Genomic DNA, 24,881 nt, shown 5'->3' with positions numbered 1-24,881 from the left:
TGCAGGAAATGATATCGAGGTCTCTCTCTCTGTTTCTGTCTCTCTCTGTCTCCATCTCTCTCTGTCTCTGTCTCTCTGTCTCTCTGTCTCTTCTGTCTCTCTGTCTCTCTGTCTCTTCTGTCTCTCTGTCTCCCTCTCTGTCTCTTCTGTCTCTCTGTCTCTCTGTCTCTCTCTCCATCCCCTCCCCAATTGTTTTGTTTTCTAATACAAGGTCTCACACTTTAGTCTTGAAATCAAGACAATCCACCTACCTCAGCGTTGTGAGTGTTGGGATTCTAGGCATACACCATCTTGCCCAGTGAATTTTGTGACTCTCGTACATCCCTTTACTATTTCTGAATTATTTTTAATATTGCTGTGACCCTTTTCTAGCTTCTAGATGTGGATACATTAACTTGATTAGAAGGTTTTATTTTTAAAGATTTATTTATTTATGTACATGAACACTCTGCGAGTGTGCCTGCATGTCAGAAGAGAGCTTCAGACAGAAGAGGGCATTGGATCCCACTAGAGATAGTTGTCACCATGTGGTTGCTGGGAATTGAACTTGGGAGCAATGGAGAAGCAGCACTCTTAACCACCAAGCCATCTCTCCAGCCTGATAAAAAAGATTTTAAATTTCATTCTATTTGTGTTTGTTTGCATCTTTCTTCTTGAGAACACTGTGATGGAATGTCCAAATGGTAATTGGTGGCGGTTGGTAGAAGGAGCCATATGTGTGATGCTGCCATATGTGTGAGGGGCTGGCAACAAGGTGCAGACCCAAGACCATGGCCCCGTGCCCTGAGGCTCGCCTGCTGGATGTGGGCTCTCAGCCCCATACAAGATGCCTTCAGGTGAGGAAAGGTGGTGGTGGCTTGCGCCCTGCTGAGCCAGCCTAGGAGAGTGGCAACCACAATCACATTGTCCAAGCCCGGAGCCTGGGGCAGCGCGAAGCTCCGGAGGCAATGGCCACGGGTAGGTCACGGTGGTCCTGGGGACCACAAAAGCCGCCCTGGGCCTCCACAGAGCCCTGAGGGGGGACTGACTGGCTTGGGCGGAGCCCGGAGCTCCACACCACACGCCTCGCCATGTCCCGCCTCTCGGTGTTGCCTGCACCGCAGAATGGGCACACGTGTCCTTCCCACCTCGCCGCTCGACCGCGCCGGAGCCCGGCCTCAGGGCACGCGGAGCTCGTGGGTGAGCGCGGGGCCTGAGGGGGCGGGGCGCGCGCATTCTTTTGGCGCCGGCAGCAGCACGTGTGCCTGGACGAGTTTTCCTTCCGCAGGTGCCCGCAGCCGGGGCGCCGCCGCCCAAGCTGACTCCTCTCTCTCCCTCTCCGACTCCGGCAGGGCCCAGAGGTGATTCTGCCTGCACGATGTCCTCCTTCCTGTAGACGAGCTCTTCGCAGGCGCCACAACGCGAACAAAAAGAGAAAAGAAAAAAATGAAAAGAAAAATCAGAAGAAGCTGACAGGGAAGGGGGCGGTAACGGCGTTGGGGGTCACCTCGGCCACGAGAGGGCGCGCTATGACAGCGGCGGGGTTTCCAACGGAGACTGCAGCCTTGCAGTGTCCAGGGAGGAAGCCCAGGCAAGCTCTGCCAGGGGACCTGGAGGCATAGCGCTCGCGCGGACCCCTAGCCCGAACTCAGGTCTGGTACCCAGGGACAGCAAGCAGCAAGCAGGGCGGGCTGCACCACCAGAGCAGCAGACACAAGGTAGGTAGGAAACCCGAGTCCCTCCTTAGGCTCTTTCTGCGCCCCCCACCCCCACCCCCGTTCCCCTGTCCTGGGAAAGCAGTGGCAGAAGGAGGCAATGCAAAGTGAGCCCATTGGGTAGAGGAAGGGAGGGTTCAGGGATGTATGGAGAGTTGAAGGAGGGATTGGAAAGCCCGTGGCATTAGGAAAGAATGGAGAGGTAATCGGAGTGTGCATGAGAGCTGTGCTCTGACATCCCCAGAGCAACTTGGGGCTGTCACCTCTCTCCAGATTGACTTAGAATTAAATGACCTGTACTTGCCAGGGCAGGACAGGCTTTTCAGAGGCAGGTTAGCCTGGTGGCACACTCCCTGTAATGTTTCTATTGTATGTTAAAGGATGGGTATCTTGGGAATATATTTTCTTAAAACCTCAGGCAATGAATATGTATTATTTAATAGATTTCTTCTGATCTACTTTGTAATTGGTTGCCCCTTGCAAGAGATTGTATTTGGAGGATGCAAAATACCCTCCTTCAATTACTCGGAAAAAGGGAACATAAACAGGGATTTCCTCTTTTTTAGCCTCCAAAGCTCTGAGAGATTACAGTTCCGCATAATTTAATTCTTTCCTGCCTGCTATGAGCAGGCCTCCAGATGAGCAAGTTCCTTTGGAATGGTTTTGCATGTTATTGTTTATTTTCCATGGTGCTGATTAGAAAGCCATGAATTGTTCTGAGAATTTTAAATTTCAAGAGGTGGCACCCAGAGTTTATGGTGGTTTCCTTCACACACTGCAGTGTAGTTGCAGCATAAAAAAATACTTCTTGTGACAAGAAGTGGAAAAAGAAAGTTGATGAGCTAAGAAAAGTAGAGCCTTGAGCCAGATCAACCATTTGGCTTCCTCAAATGTGGAGCAAGCATGGAATGTGGCTTTTTCAGAATCGAGGGGGTTTTAAGGATAGGGCAGTGAATGCTGTCTGGTGCTAACCTGTCCCTTTTGTGGCTGACAACCCTTAGGAGACAGGTCAGAATGTGCCAATAGCACAGAGTTGGCACTGGTGGTGTTTGAACTCAGAAGTGCTCAGGAACTGTGAAAGTTTCTCTGTTATCACCCTGGAGCCACCTAGTGAAATAGACCACTGTGATGCTGTGTAAGAGGCCATTGTGAGGGCTGGAGAGATGGCTCAGTGGGTAAGAGCACCAAGTGTTCTTCCAGAGGTCCTGAGTTCAAATGCCCGAAACCACATGGTGGCTCACAAATATCTGTAATGAGTACTGATGCCCTCTTCTGCTGTGTCTGAGGACAGCTGCATTGTCTCACATATAAATAAATAAATCTTACAAAAGATTGTCATCTACTGCAGTTTCTATGTGGACAGGGCACAGTTGAAGGGCTTAAAGATCAAGTACATTGCCTGTCTTTACAGATCAAGTGTATCACCTAACTTTTAAACCAAGAAATATAGTGTATTTTTTGCTGCTTGTGTAGCTTTTAGTGATGTATCTTTTCTCCTAGTACATCCTTTGTTTCCATAATAGTTGTTTTCAAGTATATACGATTATCGCTCCTATTTGCAGAGCTATTCAATATTTTCATTGGTTAAATATTTGTGGTGAATTTACATTGTGATATCAGTAAAATGTTATGTGAAAATTTTAGAGAATATACCGGTTTGGGTAATTGTAATAACCTTTGCCCTCAAGTGGTGGCCTGTTTTCACATTGAAAAGACTGGAATTCATTACCATCCATAGCAGGATTGATAGGGAAGCACAATGGACAGTGACAGTGTTGTTCCCTTTGACAGTTGTGGGAGCCAAGAAAGAAGTGTGAGTTGCTTTTTGTGATTTACCAAATCAAGACTGAGTATCATTACTGTAGAAGCCCATGGAAAAAATGATCAAGTTTTCAGAAATCACCAGTTGAAGAAATGGTGGTTTTGCTTATATTGAATTCTGAGTTTCAAAGTTATGTTTCATTTTTCTTTATTCCTTAATGAGGCTTTTTATTAAGATTTTTATTCACCATTACACACTTAGATGCACAGTGCTAGGATCGTAGTAGGTGCTCATTAAATCACTGACCATTGGGGAGGAGGAATGATAAGAAAGTATGTATTTTCTGTAAGTTCTGTTAGTTTTGGGAACAGGTGGTTTGAGGTTTACCATCATAGTTTGGTATCTTGTCCCACATAAGACAACTTGACAGAACCCCCTTTCTGGCCATTATGTTCAACTTATTTTTCTCTTAATCATTCTTGAAAATCATTGGAGTAGTGTGGAAAATTGATTTTACCTGCAGTATAGCAAAAACACCAGTCTAAATAGGTAAGCAGTTATTTTCTCCATGAGCTGATGTCTTAAAACATCTAGATTTAGGAATTTAGTGTTGTGTTTTCTAAACATACATGTACAGCATACAGATAACATCGTAATAGAATAAAGGAATCTTTTGATTTATCACCAAATTCCATAAAGCAGTGACTACTGCACAGCTCTCTTGACCATATGAATAGCCGAAATTATATTTCACTCTTTTAAAGAAATAATGAAAGCACTTAAGGTTAAGCAAAGCCCATGGGAAAAGTTTGCTGTGGTGTTTCTCTTTGGTTTCTTGTGCTCTTTCTAGAGAATGACTTTAAGAAGTCAGGGTGGTCAGGTGGTCAGTGTGGTCAGGCAGTCATGAGCAGATGGTTAAGCGATGTGCTAGGGCCCCATAAGCCAGTGAGCCCAGCTGAGAAGCAGAGTCTAGCCAGTGAGCCTAGCTGAAGAGCAGAGGCTAGCCAGTGAGCCTGACTGAAGAGCAGAGTCTAGCCAGTGAGCCCAGCTGAAAAGCAGAGTCTAGGCAGTGAGCCAGGCTGAAGAACAGAGGCTAGCCAATGAGTCTGACTGAAGAGCAGAGGCTAGCCACTGAGCCTGACTGAAGAGCACAGGCTAGTCAGTGAGCCAGGCTGAAGAGCACAGGCTAGCCAGTGAGCCAGGCTGAAGAGCACAGGCTAGCCAGTAAGCCAGGCTGTAGAGCAAAGGCTAGCCAGTGAGCCTGACTGAAGAGCAGAGGCTAGCCAGTGAGCCTGACTGAAGAGCACAGGCTAGCCAGTGAGCCAGGCTGAAGAGCACAGGCTAGCCAGTGAGCCTAACTGTAGAGCAGAGGCTAGCCAGTGAGCCTGACTGAAGAGCACAGGCTAGCCAGTGAGCCAGGCTGAAGGCTGAAGATCAGTGATTTTAACCTTTATTTCTAAGTTCTTCAGTTTTCCTAAAAGACAAAAGTTTGCATCCATAAAGTTTGACTTAAACGGTTCTCCTTGCTCTCTTCTTATCTCCTTTCCTCTTCCTCTTATGTCACAATAATTTCCTTACTCTCAATGCCTTACTCTGAACGCTATGCCTTTACTTCTAAGTTCTTCTTGAGTTCTGTTCTCTTCAGTTCAGTTCTGTCTAAAAAGCTTTCTCTCTCTTTGTCCTCAGCATTTGTATATCTTTCTGAACACAGCATCACATGGTGAAAAGTTCACCCCAAGTTTGCACAGGAATTCAAATCATAAGTTGGGTAATCAGTTTATGACAGGGAATGTTTACATGCATATCCATGAAGAGTAATCATCAGGATAAACAGTCACCAGCTGTCACAAGCTCTGCACATACATGGAGAGATAAAAGCTGTAATTTTTATGAGAAAAGAATAAGTGAAATTGCCTATAGGCAAATCCAGTCAATTATGTATGTTCAGTCCTTGCACTTTTGTAAATGATTAGTTCTCTTTTTATGAACCTTGGTTAATTGGTTTATACCCTCTTAGGATGGGCTCTAATTTGTAGATGCCTACTTGGTATTGCAGAAGCAATTCACTCATGACAATTTAAGAAGGAAGAGTTCTCAATGCAATTTTGATTACCAGAGAAAACATAATAGCTGTCCCATTATAAAGGAGCTTAAAATTACTAATCTAATTTTAGGAATTCTTATAGAATTATAAGAATTATAGGAATTAAGACATCATCTATTTGTCTGTACATCATCATGCCAAGACAATAAATCTTCGTTGCTCTGTGGTGTTCTGCTCAAAAGAGTGGGGTAAAGAGCATGACAAATACAGAGGCAGATACTTGCAGCCAACCATTCAGCTGAGAGCAGAGTCCCCGATGGAGGAGTAAGAGAAAGGATTGAGGGAGCTGAAGGGGTTTACAGCCCCATAAGAACAACATTAAGAAACACCCAGAGCTACCAGGGCCGAAAACCACCATCCAAAGAGTACACATGGACAGACCCATGGCTACAGCTGCATATGTAGACGAGGATGGCCTTCTTGGGCACAAATGGGAGGAGAAGCCCTTGGTCTTGTCAAGGCTTGATGCCCCAGTGCAGGGGAAACCAGAAGAGGGAGGCAGGTAGGCCTTGGTGTTTGGGTGGGTGTGGTAACACCCTCACAGTAGAAGGGGGAGGGGGTTTTATAAGGGGTTTTGTGGAAACCAGGAAAACGGATAACGTTTGAAATATAACAAAAGCCCTCTCTGGGGAAGGGACAGCTGATAAGGTGCTCTAAGCCCCTACTTCCCTGCTGCCGCCCTTTGATCACGACTGTGGTGCATGATGTCAGCCTGGGACACTCCGTGGGCTGCTGCTGGCACTGGTCCTGGCGTTCATGGCCAAGAGCATGATGAGCAAGGAGCACATGGTTTGTCCCGATTCAGAGCAGGGCGAGTGGCCACCAGAGCATAAGCACAGCTTCCTGTACGATCATGAGGTCTTCCTGGGCAAGGAGGACTCCAAGACCTTTGATAGCTAATCCTGGACGAGAGCAGGAGAGGCTGGGGAAAATTGTTGATCCAATTGACAGTGATGAAGGCAGCCTTGTTACTACTGAGGACCTGAAAGTTTGGATCAAACAGGTACAGAAAAGATACATCAACCAAAATGTGGCTAAACTCTGGAAGGATTATGATAGGTACATAGATGAAAAATCTCCTGGGAAGAATACAAGCAGGCTACCTATGGCTACTACCTGGGAAACCTTGCTGAATTCCAAGATAGCTCTGATCATCACAACTTTAAAAAGTTGCCTCCACGAGATGAGAGGAGGTTTAAGGCCTTGACGGTGACCTGCAGCTACTCAGGACGGGTTCATTGCTTTTCTGCACTAAGAGGATTTAGAACATATGAAGGAGATTGTAGTTCTGGAAACGCTGGAGAATATCGACAAGAACGGGGATGGTTTTGTGGACTAGGATGAGTACATTGTGGACATCTTTTTCTCATGAGGACAATTGCCCTGAGACCGACTGGGTTTTGTCTAGGGAGCAGTTCAATGATTTCCCAGATCTTAACAAGGATGGGAAACTGGATTAGGATGAGATTCACCATTGGATCCTCCCTCAGGACTATGACCATGCACAGCCTGAGGCCCAGCATCTGGTGTATGAGTCAGATAAAACCAAGGATGAGATGCTAACCAAGGAGGAGATTCTAGACAACTGGACCATGTTTGTGGGAAGCCATGCCACCAATTACAGGGAAGATCTTACCAAAAATCATGATGATCTTTGAAAGATACTCATCCTCATGTGGCCAACGGTCACAGGCTTCCTGCGGATGTTCTGGGTTATTGCTATATTTGTCAAGTATAAAGCAGTTGTGTCCCTAAACAATAAGAAACCTTTCTAAAGCTCAAAAAAATCATGCATTACACCACAAACAATAATAGTAGGAGACTTAAACACCCCACTTTCATCAATGGACAGATCAGGGAAACAGAAATTAAACAGAGACACAGAAAGACTAACAGGTTATGAAACAAATGGATTTAACATATATTTATAGAACACTCCACCCTAAAACCAAAGGATATACCTTCTTCTCAGCATCCCAATGTACCTTCCCCAAAATTGACCATATAATCGGTCACAAAACAGGCCTCAACAGATACAGGAAGATAGAAATAATCCCATGCATCCTATCAAAAAACCACGGACTAAGGCTGCTGATCAATAACAACAAATAGGACAGAAAGCCCACATATACATGGAAGTTGAAGTCAATGACAACTTGGTCATTCGAGACATATGAAAGAAATTAAAGACTTCTTAGAATTTAATGAAAATGAAGATACAACATACCCAAACTTATGGGACACAATAAAAGCAGCGCTAAGAGGAAAACTCATAGCTCTGTATGCCTGCAAAAAGAAACAAGAGAGAGCATATGTCAGCAGCTTGACAGCACACCTAAAAGCTCTAGAAAAAATTAAATAAACCCTAGAGGAGTAGAAGGCAGGAAATAATCAAACTCAGGGCTGAAATCAAACAAGAAGAAACAAAACCGAGTATCAAAAGAATCAGCAAACCCAGGAGCTGGTTCTTTGAGTAAATCAACAAGATACATAAATGCTTAGCCATATTAACCAGAAGTCATAGAGAGTGTATCCAAATTAATAAAATCAGAAATAAAAGGGAGACATAACAACAAAATCTGAAGAAATTAAAAAGATCATCAAATCCTACTACAAAAACATATATTTAACAAAACTGGAAAGTGTGGAGAAAATTGACAATTTTCTATACAGATACCAGGTACCACAGTTAAATCAGGAACAAATAAACCATCGAAACAACCCCATAACTCATAAAGACATAGAAACTGCTATTAAACATCTCCCATCCAAAAAGAGCCCAGGACCAGATGGATTTAGTGCAGAATTCTATCAGACCTTCATAGAAGACTTCATACCAATACTGTCCAAACTATTCCGCAAAATAGAAACAGACAGAGCACTACCAAACTCCTTCTATGAAGCCACAATTACTCTTATACCTAAACCACACAAAGATACAACAAAGATAGAGAAATTCAGACCTATTTTATTTATGAATATTGATGCAAAAATGCTCAATAAATTCTTGCAAACTGAATCCAAGAACACATCCAAACAATCATCCATCATGGTCAAGTAGGCCTCCTAGCAAGGATGCAGGGATGGTTTAATATACGGAAGTCCATCAACGAAATTCATCATATGAACAAAGTCAAAACCACATGATCATTTCATTAGATGCTGAGAAATCATTTGACAAAATTCATTACCCTTTCATTAATAAAGTCCTGGAAAGATCAGGAATTGAAGGCCTGAATCTAAATATAGGAAAATGCAAAATACATCAAACCTGTACCTAACATCAAACTAAACTTAGAATATTGAAGGAATCCCACTAAAATCAGGGACTAGACAAGGCTGCCCACTCTTTCCCTACTTAAGTACAATATGGTACTTAACGTCCTAGCCATAGCAATCAAACAATGAAAGTAGGTCAAAGGGAAAAAATTAGAAGGGATGAAGTCAAAACACTAATATTTGAAGATGATATGATAGTCTACTAAGGAACACCAAAATTCCACCAGAGAACTACTTAACCTGATCAACAACTTCAGCAAACTGTCTGAGTATAAAATTAACTCAAACAATTCAGTAGCCTTCCTCTACTCAAAGGGTAAACAGGCTGAGAAAGAAATTAGGGAAATGACACCCTTCACAATAGTCCCAAATAATATAAAATAACTTGCTGTTACTTGAACCAAGCAAGTAAAAAATCTGTATGACAAGAACTTCAAATCTCTGAAGAAATTGAAGAAGATCTCAGATGGAAAGACCTCCCATGCTCATAGATTGGCAGGATGAATATGGTAAAAAAATGGCCATTTTGCCAAAGGCAATCTACACATTCAATGCCATCACCAACAATATTCCTACTCAATTCTTTATAAAGGTAGAAAGTGCAATTTGCCGTCATTTGGTATAACATAAAACCCAGGATAGCAAAACTATACTCAACAATAAAAGACCTTCTGGGGGAATCACCATCTCTGACCTCAAGCAGTATTACAGAGCAATAGTTTGTAAGGTATTGGCATACAAACAGGCAGATCAGTGGAACATAATTGAAGACACAGAAAAGAACCCACACACCTATGGTCATTTGATCTTTGACAAAGGAGTTAAAACATCCAATGGAAGAAAGATAGTATTTTTAACAAATGGTGCTGATTCAACTGGAAGTCAACATGTAGAAGAATGCAAGTTGACCCATTCTTATTACCCTGTACAAAGCTTAAGTCCAAGGGGATCAAGGACCTCCACATCAAACCAGATACACTAAAAGTAATGGATAAAAGGTAGGGAAGAGTCTCGAAGACATGAGCACTAAGGAAAATTTCCTGAACAAAATACCAGTGGCTTATGCTTTAAGATTGAGAATCGACAAATGGGACCTCATAAAACTGAAAATCTTCTGTAAGGCAAAGGACAGTGTCATTAGGACAAAACGGCAACCCACAGATTGGGAAAAAATCTTTACCAATCCTGCATCTGATGGAGGGCTAATATCCAAAGTATACACAAAACACAAGAAGTTAGAGTACAGAGAGCCAAACACCCCTGTTAATAAATGGGGTTTGGAGCTAAAGAAAACATTCTCAGCTGAGGAATATAGAATAGCTGAAAAGCACCTAAAGAAATGCTCAATATCCTTAGTCATCAGGGAAATGCAAATCAAAGCAACCCTAAGAATCCACCTCACACCAGTCAGGATGTCTAAGATCAAAAAATCAGGTGACAACAGATGCTGGTGAGGATGTGGAGAAAGAGGAACACTCGTCCATTGTTGCTGGGATTGCAAACTGGTACAAGAACTCTGGAAATCAGTCTGAACGTTCCTGGAAAATTGGAAATTCCACTACCTGAGCACACAGGTATACCAGTCCTGGGCATATACTCAAAAGATGCTCCAACATACAATAACACATATGATCCACTATGTTCATAGCAGGCTTATTCATAATAGCCAGAAGCTGGAATGAACCCAGATGCCCTTCAGCAGAGGAATTTATTCAAAAAATGTGGTACATCTACACAATGGACTACCACTCAGCTATCAAAAACAATGATTACGTTCAATTCATAGGCAAATGGAAAGAACTAGAAAATATCATCCACAGTGAGGTAATCCAATCACAGAAAAACACACTTGGTATGGTGTTGGGAGCGATGGCCTTGAAGCCCTCCATTATTGATGTTATTATTATGGTTAGCATTAAGTATGACTGGGTTCATGGAAAATCGCCAGCCAGATGCAGAAGACTAATACAAATGTGGTGGTCAAGATGAATAATCATATGATAACGTCTGACATTAATATACCCAATGTCATGACCTGTAACCTTTCTGAAAAACCAACATCCTGCTGACTAATAGATATGACAAACCTGTGACCTTTCTGACAACCTGTCAACATCAGCCGATTCCCTGACCACACGAATATTGTGTCCTTGGCGTGGGTAAATGTTTCTTACTTCTCTCCTCTCTCTGTTATCCATTTTATGGTACAAATTCAGCCTTGGGGAAAAATAAAATTGTCGCCTTGATCAGACTCTTGTCTTGGAGTCCTTCTTCACATCTCTTGTCCCTCATTCTCTTCCAGGTACTCAGCACCCCTCATTGACAATATGCACTCATTGATAAGTGGATATTGACCAAAACCTCAAATTACCCAAGATGCAATCTACAAATCTCAGGAAACTCAAGAAGAAGGATGACCAAAGTGCAGATGCTCCCACTCCTTCTTAAAATGGGGAACAAAAATATCCATAGGAGGGGATATGGAGGCCAAATCTAAAGCAGAGACCAAAGGAACAGCCATTCAGAGCCTGCCCCACATGTGGCCCATATATACAGCCACCAAAACTAGGTAAGATTGATGAAGCTAAATGTGCTTACTGAAAGGGACCAAATTTGCATCTCCCCTGAGAGACACATCCAGAGCATGTCAAATAAAGAGGTCATTGCTAGCAGTAAACTAATGAACTGAGAACAGGACGCCCTTTATTGGAATTAGAAGAAGGATTCAAAGAGCTGAAGGGCTTGCAACCCCATAAGAACAGCAATGCCAACCAAATAAACCACTAGCAAAAGACTATACGTGGACTGACCCAGGGGTCCAACTGCATATGTAGGAGAGAATAGCCTTGTTGGGGCACCTGTGGAAGGGGAAGCCCTTTTTCTTAACAAGGTTGGACCCTGGGTGCAGGGAAATGTCCGGGAAGGGGTTTCTAAGTGGCGTGGATTGGGGGACCATACATACGGGAGAGGGCACGGCAGGGGGGCTTATGGACCAAAAGCTGGGAAAGGGAATAAAATTTGAATAAAACATATATATCTATTAAAAAACTGAAATTTAAAAAAATGATACTAATACCAAAAAATAATCAAAAAAATGTGAATAAGAAAGATATTTTAGGTTTTGGAAAAAGATGAATGACAGGTATTTGAAAAAATGTATGACCATGGTAAACACTTTAATATACTTGAGAAATTTTTTACATGTTAATGAACTGCATCTTTTTTTTAAATAGTGAATGGAAATACAGTCCCTTCCTGGCTGTGAGGCTGGGGATCCAGATGTAGTGGAATTCATTATTTGTTGGTCCTGAACCTTTGAGTCTGCTTCTAACTCAGCTTATGCCAAGGAAACTAGGCCAGGGTGATATCTAAGCCATTGACCAAACTATCTGGACTAACAATCACAGGTGAAATTCCACCTTGTAAATGGGAGGAGAGGAATAAAAGATACCTTTAAGGATTTAAAAAAGATGAAATGTACCCAAAAAAATCCAATAAAAAAGTTTAAAATAAAAATAACTTAGGAAATACAAAATACTGGGGTGCCATTCCACAATCGTGATGTGTTTCTTCTGTGATAGCTTACAGGTTAATTTACTTCTCTATGACTGTTTTCTTATTTCAAAGTAAGTAATGGCATCATCTGTGGAGTGATGGTGAGAACAAAAGATTTGCCGAACTTGAATAATCGATCCCTCCTGAGCATGTGCTTAACATTCTAAGCACAGGGAAATTTCCTGAGGGGATGAAAAAACAAAATCCAAACATAAAACAGGAACAACAACGATGTAAAAACATTCTGCACTCTGGGTATGAAGGCATGTTGCAACTTTAATCAGCTTTGTAGGTATTTGTAATAAACACACAAGAAACAAAAATCCTATCACAGTCCTAGCAGTTGCATCCAACAAAGAGAGAGCTGTGAGGTAGTGCGTGCTGCTTCTTTCCCCAGATACCCCTGGGCCTCAGGCCTGCACCCAGTGAGCTGGACCAAGAGCAGCCAGGTTGAAATTCCTGCTGCCATGGCAGGATTCTGCAGGAACATTTCCCTTTGACAACAAGGAACCTGTGTGGAGGAGACCTCTTGGTGAGTCCTCAAGGACTCTAAGTGTCTTATTCTACAGGGAGACCCTGCCAGGTCTTTGGCAAGGCCAGCCAGTTGTTTCGGGAAGTCTCTGGTCCTGTGGCAGAGGGCGAGGAATGGCAGAAAGAATGGCAGCTCCACTGAGAGCAAAGGATAACCCTTCTATGCCTATGACCTCCTAATTAATTTATCTTCTCACCTGATGCCTATTCACATTTTCTTACTATCATACAACTGTGATCTTGATGAGCAGCTGGGCTCTTGTTTTCTTAATCAGTTCTTTGTTGTCACAGACGTTTTTAACTTACTCCAGCCCCTGAGACTTACTCATACCTTCTGTATGCAGTAGGACCCTTGGTGGGCCTATCATCTCAAAATTAGAAGGTTCGGTAATCCAAAAGATTGGACTCCAGTTTACCTCAGGCTAGGAAAGAAGTCAGCCACCATTAGTAAAAAAGAGCAAGGGAAAAATTACATAGGAAAAAGAAGTGGCTTAATCAGTAGAAAAGATCCTCAACTTCTAAGGCCCGCACATCTGCACCCCTCTCTTCTGAGCTTTGCATAGTGATGTATAACTCCAGATGGTAGTAAAAGGCAGAGTTCTTCCCAGAAAGGTCAAACATGATTTTCACTCTTACATCTGTGAGGTTGGGTGGCATTATAGCACACATTCAGGTGGAATTATAACACCTAGGATAAGAAGACAGAATCCACATATCACAATGCCAAATGGACACCCTCCTGAACTTATGGACCCATTGACAAAACCATTGCCTCTTGTGTACCATCTGGATGAAGTACCAAGTTCACAGACAGTTCTTCACCAACTTCCCAAACCAGCGAACTGGAGTATGAAGAAAGCCAAGTCCAAGGCATTCAAAACCAGCATCCTCACGAATGCCACCAGGAAAGGCTTTGGTAAAAGACGGGAAGTACTGAGACAGTTGGCCCTCATACACTCAGAGAAGACTGTGCCAGGAGAATTGGGGAAGGATTGTGGGAGAGTAATCAGGTATCAGTAGTCAAGAAAAAGAAAAAAATATAAATAGAAATAAAATAAAGATCTTTAACAAAATGGGACATAATGTATTGCTGAACTAACTCTACTCTGTTTACACTTGCACATGCTTTAACATCTACAGTCATTTACATATACTATGTATACAGCAAAGATTAATGTAGCAGAGAACAGGCAGATCAAAGATCCATTGTTCCCTCACATCTATGTGGCTCTGCTTCCCTTTATCAGGACTATGGAGGCCTCTGCTCATCCAGGACTCAGGGCTCAACCAAAATGCAGTCCCCTATGATCTCTGGCCAAGTGCTCTTCTGTTCCCAGTAGAACTCTGCCTCAGGCTGCAGAGGCACTGAAGGGTTCACCTTCTAGGTACAACCACTCTTTCAGTCTTTCCAGGCTCTCTGTTACTCAACTGGAGGCTTCAGCAGAGGCCTTTCATCTCAATAACAGAAGTTTACCTGATCCAAAACATTGGGAAGCCATCCTACACTCCTGATTGGCTGGTTACCTGAGACCAAACAACATAGCTCTCTTCTGTATGCCTGTTTTCCTGATTTGAAAGTAAATATTGTGTGCATCTGTGGTGTTCGTGGTAAGAAAAAATCCTTAACATGAATAACAGGACCATGCAGAGCATGGCTTTACATTCTATGTACAAATTGAATAGCTAGATGGAATTACCAAAGAAAACAATAAGAATCCTAACAACAATTACAGAAATAATGAAATGAAATAAAACAAAAACAAAAGCAAAAACAACAATACTTTGTGGGTGCTGGAATTTAAGGCACGTATTAATTTTGACCAGCTTTGTAGGTATTTCCAATTAAAAGCAAACAAACAAACAAACAGCCTTATTAAAAGTGCTGCAGGTGCAGGAGAGAAAGGTGGGAGATGTCCTGTGCTGCTGCCCCCATGCTGTGATTCTGCAGCAACAACTTCCTTGGGAATAGGAACCTGTATGCAGTGGGATCCCTTGCTGGGCCTGTCATCTCAAAAAGAGGGGCTTCCCTAATCCCAAACCTTGGAATCCAGTTGACTTCAGGCCAGGAATGAAGTCAACCATCATTAGTGAAAGAGCAAGGGAAAAATTACATAGGAAAAAATATGTGCCTTAATCAGAAAAGATCCTCAACTTCTAAGGCCTCCACAATCTCCACCCCTCTCTTCTGAGCTGTGCATAGTGATGTTGTATAACTCCAGATGGTAGTAAAAGGCAGAGTTCTTCCCAGAAAACTCATACATGATTTTCACCCTGACATCTGTGAGGTGAGGTGGCATCATATCACAGAGTCAGCACACCCAGGATAAGGACACAGAAGCCACAGATGACAATGCCAAATGGACTCCCTCCTGAACTTATGGACCCATTAAAATTGAGGTTTAGTCTAACCTTAGGCCATTCCACTCCCTGCCCATCCGCCTGATTTTTATGTTTGCTCTGAGTAAAAGATCAGCGTGTAGCCCCAAATATCCTCAGGATTGGACTTGGAAATTCAGGAAGAACGATATTGGAAAAGGGATGGCTATGTGGTTACAATGTGGTAACACAAGGTCCAGGTTGACGTTTGTTCGCTGATGTCCGATTTCACTGTCTTGTTATATTTGAGAAAGGGAGGATGTCCAACTTAATATATAAAAGGTACAGAAATTTATTATTTTATATATGCCCTGTAGTTGATCCCTATGTTTCAAGAAAAAAGGAGTTTTTATTCTAAAAAAATAAGATAATAGACCATTGATTTTGTGAAATACATGGATATGTAAATAAAAACAATGTCAACTGTCAAGGACTGCACAGTAAGCAAATATTTCCAGGTTTTATACACTCAGAGGTCTAGAAGAAACATATTGGCCTCCATAAAAAGGAAAACCTTAGGAATTGAAATGTGTGTCACATGCATTGTCTCGAGTAGTAGATTTACTTTTAAGAAAAAACTCCCTCTTCCTTGGTCCCTAGAGATTTGGGTGCTAAGAAAAATCTGTTCTCTCATTCAGGTTGTAAGCAGCCCTCCCCAGCAAAAGCACTGTTGAGTTCTAATGATGCACAGAGAAACATCTAGCTTAGCAATAGAGGTTGCCAAATGCTATTCCCAGTGATGTATGAGAGACTGGAGGAAAGTGTCCGCACAGAAATTGATCAATTTTTGGAGAGCTAGTTAGCAGGTAGGTCATAGAACTTCCCAGTGGCATCATCAGTAAGCCCTTCACTGGACAATCTATTGTATCTAAGAGATCCCTAGAATCTTCTGTGATGTCACCAGTGTTGTGGTGACACCAACTGCCTTTGGGATATTACTTCAGTTCCCTTTGGGTTCACAAACAGGCATGTTTCGCCAGCCGCTCAGGCTATTTCAGAAGGAAAGTGTTGATCAAGGAGAGACCACACCAAGGCTGAAGGAAGATGACCTCCTCTCATCTTCCTTGGAAGGAAGGAAATCATTCTGGGGAAGGCTTGGTGAGTCCTGGGCAGAGTTGGGGAACATCCTCAAGGAGGTATGTTTGAGATGTGCCTTCTAAGATTAGGCCTTACAAGCAGGAGCCTTGGGATTTCTCAAAGGCAAACCAAGAGTCAGGAGTTCCTGATCTTTAATTTGAGAGAAAGCCAGAAAGTGGTAAGCCTTCAGTTTCTTTTCTGGAAGCTTTTTAACTGTGAGTGTCAATGAATGGCAGGAGGAGGCACAGTGAGATTAAAAATGTGACCATCCATGGTTGGGAGTTGAAGCATTTCTTCCTCTAGATTACTGTAGTTTACATAAGTCTCTGATGGTGAGAACAAGGAAGGATGCACCCCGAGAAATGAATTGAGTTCTCAGACACTTTGGGTGGAACACACATGATTAGAGCCTGATGGTGCTAAGCAGTATGAACTCCAGGATTAACTGAAACACATCTGATATGAGATAACAACGTTCCAGATGTTTATGTATCAGTCAGGTTATACTATTCAGGGTGAGGGTCCTGTAATAGTGAATGTGGCACGTGTATGGCATTAGAGGTTGGGAAGAGGGACATAGCTTAAGAATCCACCTTTAAGAAAGCTTTTCTGCTCTTTAAGGGATTCACCCAGTCTCTACCATTTCCCCTTCCTCACCTCCTTTTCGGAATCAGAATGATCTTTTCTGCCCATGGGCCACCAAATATGCAAATTCACTTGGGTTTATCTATTTACAGGTTTTGGTAGGAAGGCATCATCCCAAAATGTCATCAGTAAGCAAGAGGAGTGTTTAAAGGAACTGGAGGAACTTAAATTTGAAATCCAGAAGTGTCAATTCGAGAGGGATGAATTTTATCAAATCCTGGACCTTTATATCTATGATAATTGGGACCACAGGTAGTCATTATGGCCAGTAACCTGTTCACTGTCTTGTGCTTTCTCTCTGCTAACCCAAGATTTCCTCTTAGCACAAGAGAGTTTCACCTCTCATCCTGGATTTTAAGGAGATTTGGAAGGCATTTGCTTGTGAGACAAGCTAGGTCCTGTGTGTTTAGGGTCAACCTCTTTTGTACTTGACCCTGAGCTCCTTGGATTAGCATTGGTTCTGTCAACAGCTAGAAGGACCTGGTCACACTTGCTGCCTCTAAGTGAGGGGATGAAATGCCTGCACGTCATCCCTCTTTTCCTCTAATTTTTTTCATTATACACTGATTCTATGGCACCTCCATGCATGTAGTTGGGATTCTGCTTGTGTTTGTATATTGATTGGTATGTAAGTATGTGAAAGTGTTTGTGGGTTTTAAGCTCTCGGTCAGGGAGTCTGGGGAGTTTCATGGGATCTTAGGATATGTGTGATGGACAGTTTGCAGGTCATGATAGTGGGGATGCCCACATGGATCAACTGAGCACTTTGCATCTTCTGTTTACTTAGGTGGTAGATAGGACCCTCCTGAGGGAAGGAGGGGTTACAAATCCTCTACCCTGTTAAAGTAGTTATTCCCTCTGGGAATTCATGGAACAATAGGAAACAAGGTTTGAGAATCCCTGTTTTCAAAACAAAAGAAATATCATCACAACTATCTGTTAGACCCAAGCCACTGCAGTACAGTTGGTCTTGGGGGAACCATATCTCTACAGTCTTAGAAAATGTCCATATTTCAAAATAACTCTTTGCTGATTTGCGTAGAAATATTTCCTTGAAAGAATTGTTGTTGGAGTCTCACTGTTGTGTTTTTGCTCTGGTCTTTGTGTTTGCCACATTCTTCCCTCCCCCCACATTTCTTAAATTTCAATTTTTTATTGGGTTTTTTTAATTTACAATTCACTTAATTCTGAAATCCTGAGTTCAGATGGTTATTTTTTTCTTGGGCCATGCCCCACAACAGGCTGGATGTCGAATTGCCAATACTTCAATCCGAACATGAGATGAGAATGATGGCTATGCAAATGATGACCAGTTCAATAAGTGAGGCCATGGAGAGGTACAAGGAGCTCATACAAGTGAACAGTTCCTACCGGTGAGTCGCTGACAGAGATGAGAACCCAGCACTAGGCAGGGAATGCTCCTGTCCTGTATGACATTGAACCAAAGTCAGGGCACTTGTTCTGTAGTGTCTGACTTTTAACAAGAAGCCTGCCTCCTGGCAAGGGTCTTATGTTTGTAGCTCTTGGACTCAGTTGTCCTACATGTGAAGGCTATAGAAGACCCTCCAATTGTTATTTTCCCCATTAAGGATCCTCTAGATAGAAAGTTTTGTACCGTGATGGGAATATCAATCAACTCTGAATCTCTAGGACTCTGACAGAAGATTTAAAGATCTGTGATCCATGAGAAACACATGGAAAGATTGTATAGCTATTGGGACTTCAATTACCCCTCAGAGGGGATTTCCCCACTACGTGAAGATGGTTTTAGCATATCATGGACATATAAGCACCCATATGGACCATTTCTTCTTCCTGGATTTATATAAACCGTCTTAGTGTCAGGATTATCAGAAGTACTTTGATTCATGTTGAATGTGGATTCTGGATTTGACCTCCTCTAATTGGTGCTAACTTGTATAGTGTGGCTCTGTTCTGGGGATGTCTGGGGATGAGGGATTCCTTGAAGGGATGATTTGACTTGCAAGAGTGACAGGCAAATAGAAGCTGGCTGGGTTTACCATTTTTTGTTTGTGGTTCAGCATCAGGCACTCCCAGCTTCTGCGTGAACAAACTCAATTGAAGAACAATATACAGATTTTGCTGAATGAGAACAGAGAACTGCTGGTGGAGCAGACTGAAAGGCCAGCATCATGTGTGGAGGCAAAGAGGCTCTGTGAAGAGGCCGGAATGAACATCTGTGTCCCCAGTGCAAAGGAACAGCAGGTAGGATTAGGCCTCCAGGTCAGGTTGTCCTCAGGTCTTTCCATAAACATAGACAAACCAATGTAACTGTCTATTGACTGATCCATGTCCTGACCTAGGTCTCATCCAAGTGTTCATTCATGTGATGGTTTACAAGGCTTTCTGTGGAGATAGCCCCTCTTCAGGAAACTGCATGTTTGGAAAGCGAATGCTCCTGCTCTTTGAGAATCTGCAGTTTATTAAGGGAGATGGGTTGATCACATATCACAGCACTACATGCCATGTGTGTGGAGGGTGCTATGTGGGAGCCCCTCTTTAGACTAGAACAGGGCTTTGAGGGATGAAGCAAAAGCCTGGAGCTCATTTTCATTACAGGGATCTTGTGAGACTCCAGGAAGTAAGTAGTTTTCAAGGAGGAGAGGCTGGTGGAAATGGCAAAGAACCGGTTCTCATTTGTGGTGGCTTTTGTTCTCCCTCCCCTCATGTCCCTGTATATGAAAATGGTGACTTCATGCTTCATAGATCTTGGGTAACTACAGAGCCTGAGGAGCAGCATGTCAGTCCTGTCTTATTTGAGTGCTCCTGGAGAGTTCGTATGCGGGCCTTACAATCTGAAGCTGGATAGAAGAACAAGGATGTGGAAAAGGTTTCTCAAAGGCTGAGGGTTGGCATGAGAGATTTGAGACTTCAAGAACAAAGTTATCCGTATATACCCCCAATTCTCACCAAGAAAGGTGCATTGCTGTGCTGATCTGCATCTTAGGGAGCATGCGGGGAGGCCAGTTCATGACATGCAGTTTTGTCCAGTCATTATCCAACTTCGTCCTTTAAGCCTAGGTCTCTCAACAAACATGAAGCTTCCTTTTTTTGTGCTGTCCAGCAGTCTTTGCATCACCGGTCCAGTTCCAGGTGGAGCCCTGTCTCTTATTTGTCTCAACACATTCTTAAACTATTCAACTATTTTCAAAATAAGGATTAGATTTCTTCACTTTACCTGAACAGAGGTATCCCCCGGGAAGATTCTGGATTGTCTTATTGGCTTCACCATGATCTTGCATGGAATCCTAGAGTGCATCCCTCTGCTGACATTGCTTTGCTGACTATATCATGGGCATGGCATTCTTTCAGGATAGATTCCCTCTCAATACTGTACACAGTGCTGCATTTCAGAAAAGTCAGGGTATGTTATTTCTTTAGCCTCCTTCTGACTGACATTGAGGTTGTTTTAACATCACATGAACTCTAATGTGATGAAAAGTTCCTGGTAAATGACCATGAGTCCCTGTCTTCTCTGATGGTTCCAAGGTCTTCTATGAAGGAAACAGGGTAGTTTTAGTGAGGGGCCTATGATGAGTCAACATAGAGCTTGATGGAGTCTTTTCCTAGAATCTCTCTCTTGGTAATTTGATGTTGTATTGTTTAGGCTATCTGTGCAGAACATGTAACTTACTTGTAAAACCAACAAGTATCTGCATAGAAAGGTTTCCTGAAGTGGAAATGAGTACAGGCCAGGGCAGCACAGCCTGCTTGAGTCTAAGAGACTTGTACACAGCATAGCTCCCACTAATTCCTCACTCAACAGGAAATGTGCTGCACAAGATCAAAGTTTTCATTTGTGCGTGCAAGTGAGTATCTGTGTATTTCTGTGTGTTTGTGTGTGTTTGTGTTTGCAGTAGTGAATGTGTTTCCCTCTATTTCCAAGTTTCATGAGAAAAGTACTCTAAGAGTTCACTTTACATCCATGAAACATGAAATACAGCTGCCCAGTTATTTGGCATCTCCATACAGCTCTGTACAGCAAAAGGACACTTAAGGTATTAATTTAATCTGTTTTCAAAAATACTGTAACAGAATTATCTCGTGAAGTCTGGGGGAGGAGTGGGAAATATGTTCAAGTGAGTCGTGTTTCACAGTGGTAACAAATGGTACAGGCCTGGAGCTTGCAGGTCCCTTTTAGTTATGGTGTAAAAGAAGGACAATAGAGTCCTGTAGAAATGCAGCCCCCCCCCAAAAAAAGAAATGCAGCCCCCCAAAAAGAGGACACAAAAACACCTGTAAAGTTAGATTTTCAAGTGATTAGGGGTAAAACTACTGGTCTGCATTGAAATCCTTTGGAGCACATCAAAGGAAAGGAGTACAGGGAGGTAAGGGGGGCTTCTCTCTAAAATCCATGAGTTTATGCGGCTTCTCTGTTCTTTGTGAATGGTGAAAGCCCACTGGAAGGGTGTGTCACTCACTGTGTCTTCTCCAAGGTTGCTTTCCACATGGCCTGCTACCATTTCTCTCCAGCTACCTTGGCACACTACAGCTTCCACTGGGAGTTTGGCTTGTATTTTATTCATTGAGAATTTGAGTTGCTTGGAGTTGTATTGTCATCCAGCAAAAGCCCCATAGCTATGCTGTGGTGCAAGAACAGGGCAGTGTCAGGAGCCCCTTTGGTGCACAGATAATCTAAAGCGCTCCCCTATGTTATCTGTGTAGCATTCTGCAAGTGCTGTCAATCAACATCATTTTCTCTCAGTTAATTTCAGCCTCAATGGAGTTAGGAGAAATGATGAATTTCAGATGGGTCTGGGAGTTTAAGAACAGGTAGCCCTATGAGAAGCCATGTTCAGAAAGTGGAACAGAAGGTTTAGTTAACCCAGAGATTCCACAACAAGGAGTAGGTGTTGCCATTGCAACTAGGGCACATCAGTGTTGTAGTGGTCCCAGAGTAGCCCTGAAGGAGAATCTATCCAGACGTCCATCAGGCAAGGAGTAAAAGTGTACCATAGGGTGGAGCCCTTCCATAGATTCTGATTCAGTCTGAGAAAATCCATGCAAGCTTTTACGTACTTACTCAAAATATCTGTGGCACAATCACATTACGGGGAGAAAAATTGTTGATTTGGATCCTGGTTATGGAGATTTCCTATGATTCTAGCTTTGGGCATGAAGTCACTCAGGCTATGGTAAAGACAGCTCAGATTAGAAGAAGCTGCACACTTTGGGGAAAGTCTGAAACAGTGAACAAGAACAAGAGTCTAGTCTACCACCAACATATGATCCTTTGCTGGGGAACAAGACTGCTCTACACAGCCCTGGGAACTTGCAAAGCAAGATTGGTAATAGGGAAAGAACCCTGAGTCTATGTCAGTTTATGAGAGGACAGCACATCACTGACTGAGCTGTCTATAGGCTCTATTCACTATGTACATATCCCACTCAACATTTGTTTTTATGTCTCCAGCGTATACTGGGGAGTCTTTACATTAAGCATTAATGTTCAGGTAGGAACACAGGCTGGAAGAAGCCATTTGAATATCCTTTCCCTATATAAGTACCCGTTTTGGGTGAATGACCACCTACATGGATTTCAGCCTCAGGCAGCTAAAGAGCTACTCAGAGTATAGTTCTGGTACAGTTCATGTGAATTTTTCCCATGAAACAATATATATGATCCTCTGGATTTCTTGCTATGTTCTACTCCTTTCTTCCTGTGATCTCTCTGGAAAGATCTGAGGACATTTTCTCTTCTGTCCTCTCACAAATTGCCTTACACTAGCCATAGACTTACAGGGGTGCTGGTGTGTTTCTACATCACAATCACCTTTATGTCCGTGTGTACGCTGGGAAGATTTGCATGGAGCACATTCTCAGTGATTACAGGATCCATGCAATTCCCATGGATTTGATGTGAGATGGCTTCTCTGTGCATTTGCAGGTATGTTTGCACTGCAAACATAATCAGAACTTTCACCTCAATTCTAGGCATCTTCTCCAGAAGGCATCCACATGGTATTGTAGGTTGCTCATCCCTCTCTTGAACTCAGATTCAGACATAGGTACAATGTTATTATTCAACATAATATATCTGGACCAGTGGAAAAATACGCTCATTTTTCTCTAAATTCCAATACAGTGTATAGTCCACAGTTCAAATTCTAGCAGTTTTAAAAGCTGAGATACAAATCCAAGAGCAGGTACTCTATGACACTTGGGGATGCAGGGACTGACCTCAGCTGACAGGTCATGCTGGATTGTCCAACTGAATAGAGCTGATGTAAGAGGGAGAGTTGAAAGACTGAACCCCCAGTGAACTAGACTGTGGGGGGGAGGGCAGCAATGGGGGGAGGGTTGGGAGGGGAACACCAATAAGGAAGGGGAGGGGGGAGGAGGACGTTTGCCCGGAAACCGGGAAAGGGAATAACACTGGAAATGTATACAAGAAATACTCAAGTTAATAAAAAAAAAAAAAAAGAGGGAGAGCTGAATTGACAACCACTCACTAAACCTTTATTCCTTTGCTCTGCTAGGTCTGAAATTCTCCAGGAGAAACTCGAACAAGACACAAACCAGGGCAAGATCTCCCTTGGAGAGAAGTGCTACAGGAGGAGAACTAAGTGTGCACAGCAAATACACCACTATTGCATCTCATCTGTAATGTCCATAGCAATTGTGGACTGCATTTTCCTCCTTTAGTTTTATTTCTTTGGATTGAATAGGCCGTACTTTCACCTCCCCACCCTCCAGCAAGTGTAAACTTTTGGAGGGACTCAGAGAAGTGCTGGTGCACATCAATCAAGAGGTGCTGGTCATCCAGAAAGACTGTGCACGTGTAAATGTGTACTTGTCCTGGTGGGTCATCCAGAAGAGTTTCATGGAGATCAGTTCACAACATTGGAAAGACTTTGAGATAAAGTCTGTAATATCATTTCTACTCAGTATTGGATGGCTTTGTCCTTAATACCCCCACTCCAACAAAACAGACCTACTTCCACTCCTCTTGGAAAGATTATTACCACCAGTAACTGCTTGTCTACTGTGTCTCCAAGGAAAGACACAGGCTATAAATCTATTCTGCAGAAGGAGCAGCAAAAAATGCTTAGCGCAGCTCCTCTATTTAAAGTGTGGCTGAGTTTTGATTATTTTGGTTATTTGGTTTTTCTCCTATTCATTTGAAGTTTTGTTATTTATGTCTTGTTGTTTTGTTCATTTGGTTTTCTATTTTGATAAGGATATAGACTGTATATATTGACAACCTGCATCTGGTTACTATCATGTAAATTGGATGTATCCTGGTGAAAAAAAGAGTAATCTCAAACTCTTCACTCTTAAGAACCTTCTTTATTGATCATTAGTGTCAACATCTGAAGTCCCACAGCTATCAGGGAGGGATGGATCTCTGCATTCTCATGGGGACTGGCATCAAAATCACTTCCCAGTCAGACTGAGATTCAAAGGCAATTATACAGTCACTGTTCACTGTGTTCCAAACTCTGTGAATTTCAACTTCATATTGCATATATTACCCACTGTGTATGCTTATTGTCAAATATATACTTACCTCTAAATTATACTCTGTGGATGAGAGTGTTGAACAAATTAATGGGATAAACATTAATTTCTCTGTAATATCTCCCAGGACATATAAACGTGGTATAAGGGAGTTTAAAGCAATCAGGAAGCCTGCACCCAAATCCCGTGGTGGAGAGTGCTGAACACCCAGGAATGCAGATACTCCTGATGCCACAGGACAGAAAGCCACTTCTGCCCAACTTTGCCCACATCTCTTGCCCAATATTAATCTGCATGATGCCTCTGGAAACAGGAATATAGGAGCAGTCAGTGGCAGGAACCTGCTTGGTTCAGCCTGGGTCCAGAACCAACCCAG

At 42.7% G+C, this 24,881-nt stretch overlaps 1 protein-coding gene and 1 pseudogene across 3 annotated transcripts; both read left to right on the top strand.

Annotated features, from left to right (window-relative positions):
* The window catches only part of LOC134480454 (reticulocalbin-1-like), a 48,905-nt pseudogene extending 37,762 nt beyond the window's left edge, over nucleotides 1-11,143 (top strand).
* Nucleotides 1,263-24,564, top strand: LOC134480512 (uncharacterized). Of its 3 annotated transcripts, none has more exons than XM_063268023.1 (6): nucleotides 1,263-1,697; nucleotides 16,268-16,399; nucleotides 17,116-17,275; nucleotides 18,265-18,396; nucleotides 19,066-19,249; nucleotides 23,524-24,564. In XM_063268023.1, exons 2-6 carry the CDS (start codon nucleotides 16,270-16,272, stop codon nucleotides 23,527-23,529), a joined length of 612 nt encoding a protein of 203 aa, XP_063124093.1. In that variant the 5' UTR covers nucleotides 1,263-1,697; nucleotides 16,268-16,269; the 3' UTR covers nucleotides 23,530-24,564. The 3 variants fall into 3 exon arrangements, with proteins under 3 accessions (XP_063124093.1, XP_063124092.1, XP_063124091.1); XM_063268022.1 differs by lacking the exon at nucleotides 1,263-1,697 and adding an exon at nucleotides 11,275-11,408; XM_063268021.1 differs by lacking the exon at nucleotides 1,263-1,697 and having other exon boundaries at nucleotides 12,686-16,399.
* Nucleotides 24,565-24,881: the final 317 nt, after the last annotated feature.

Source organism: Rattus norvegicus, chromosome 9 (genome assembly GCF_036323735.1).
Source record: "Rattus norvegicus strain BN/NHsdMcwi chromosome 9, GRCr8, whole genome shotgun sequence".
NCBI classification, from domain to species: domain Eukaryota; kingdom Metazoa; phylum Chordata; class Mammalia; order Rodentia; family Muridae; genus Rattus; species Rattus norvegicus.
This window is presented reverse-complemented; position numbering and strand designations above follow the sequence as displayed.

Bases quoted from the DNA above. Each gene is read 5' to 3' on its own strand.
- LOC134480512 (XM_063268023.1), top strand. From the start codon at position 16,270: ATGTTTCGCCAGCCGCTCAGGCTATTTCAGAAGGAAAGTGTTGATCAA. The intron at 16,400-17,115 runs GTGAGTCCTGGG...ATCTATTTACAG, and splicing joins ATCATTCTGGGGAAGGCTTG to GTTTTGGTAGGAAGGCATCA. The intron at 17,276-18,264 runs GTAGTCATTATG...GCCCCACAACAG, and splicing joins TATGATAATTGGGACCACAG to GCTGGATGTCGAATTGCCAA.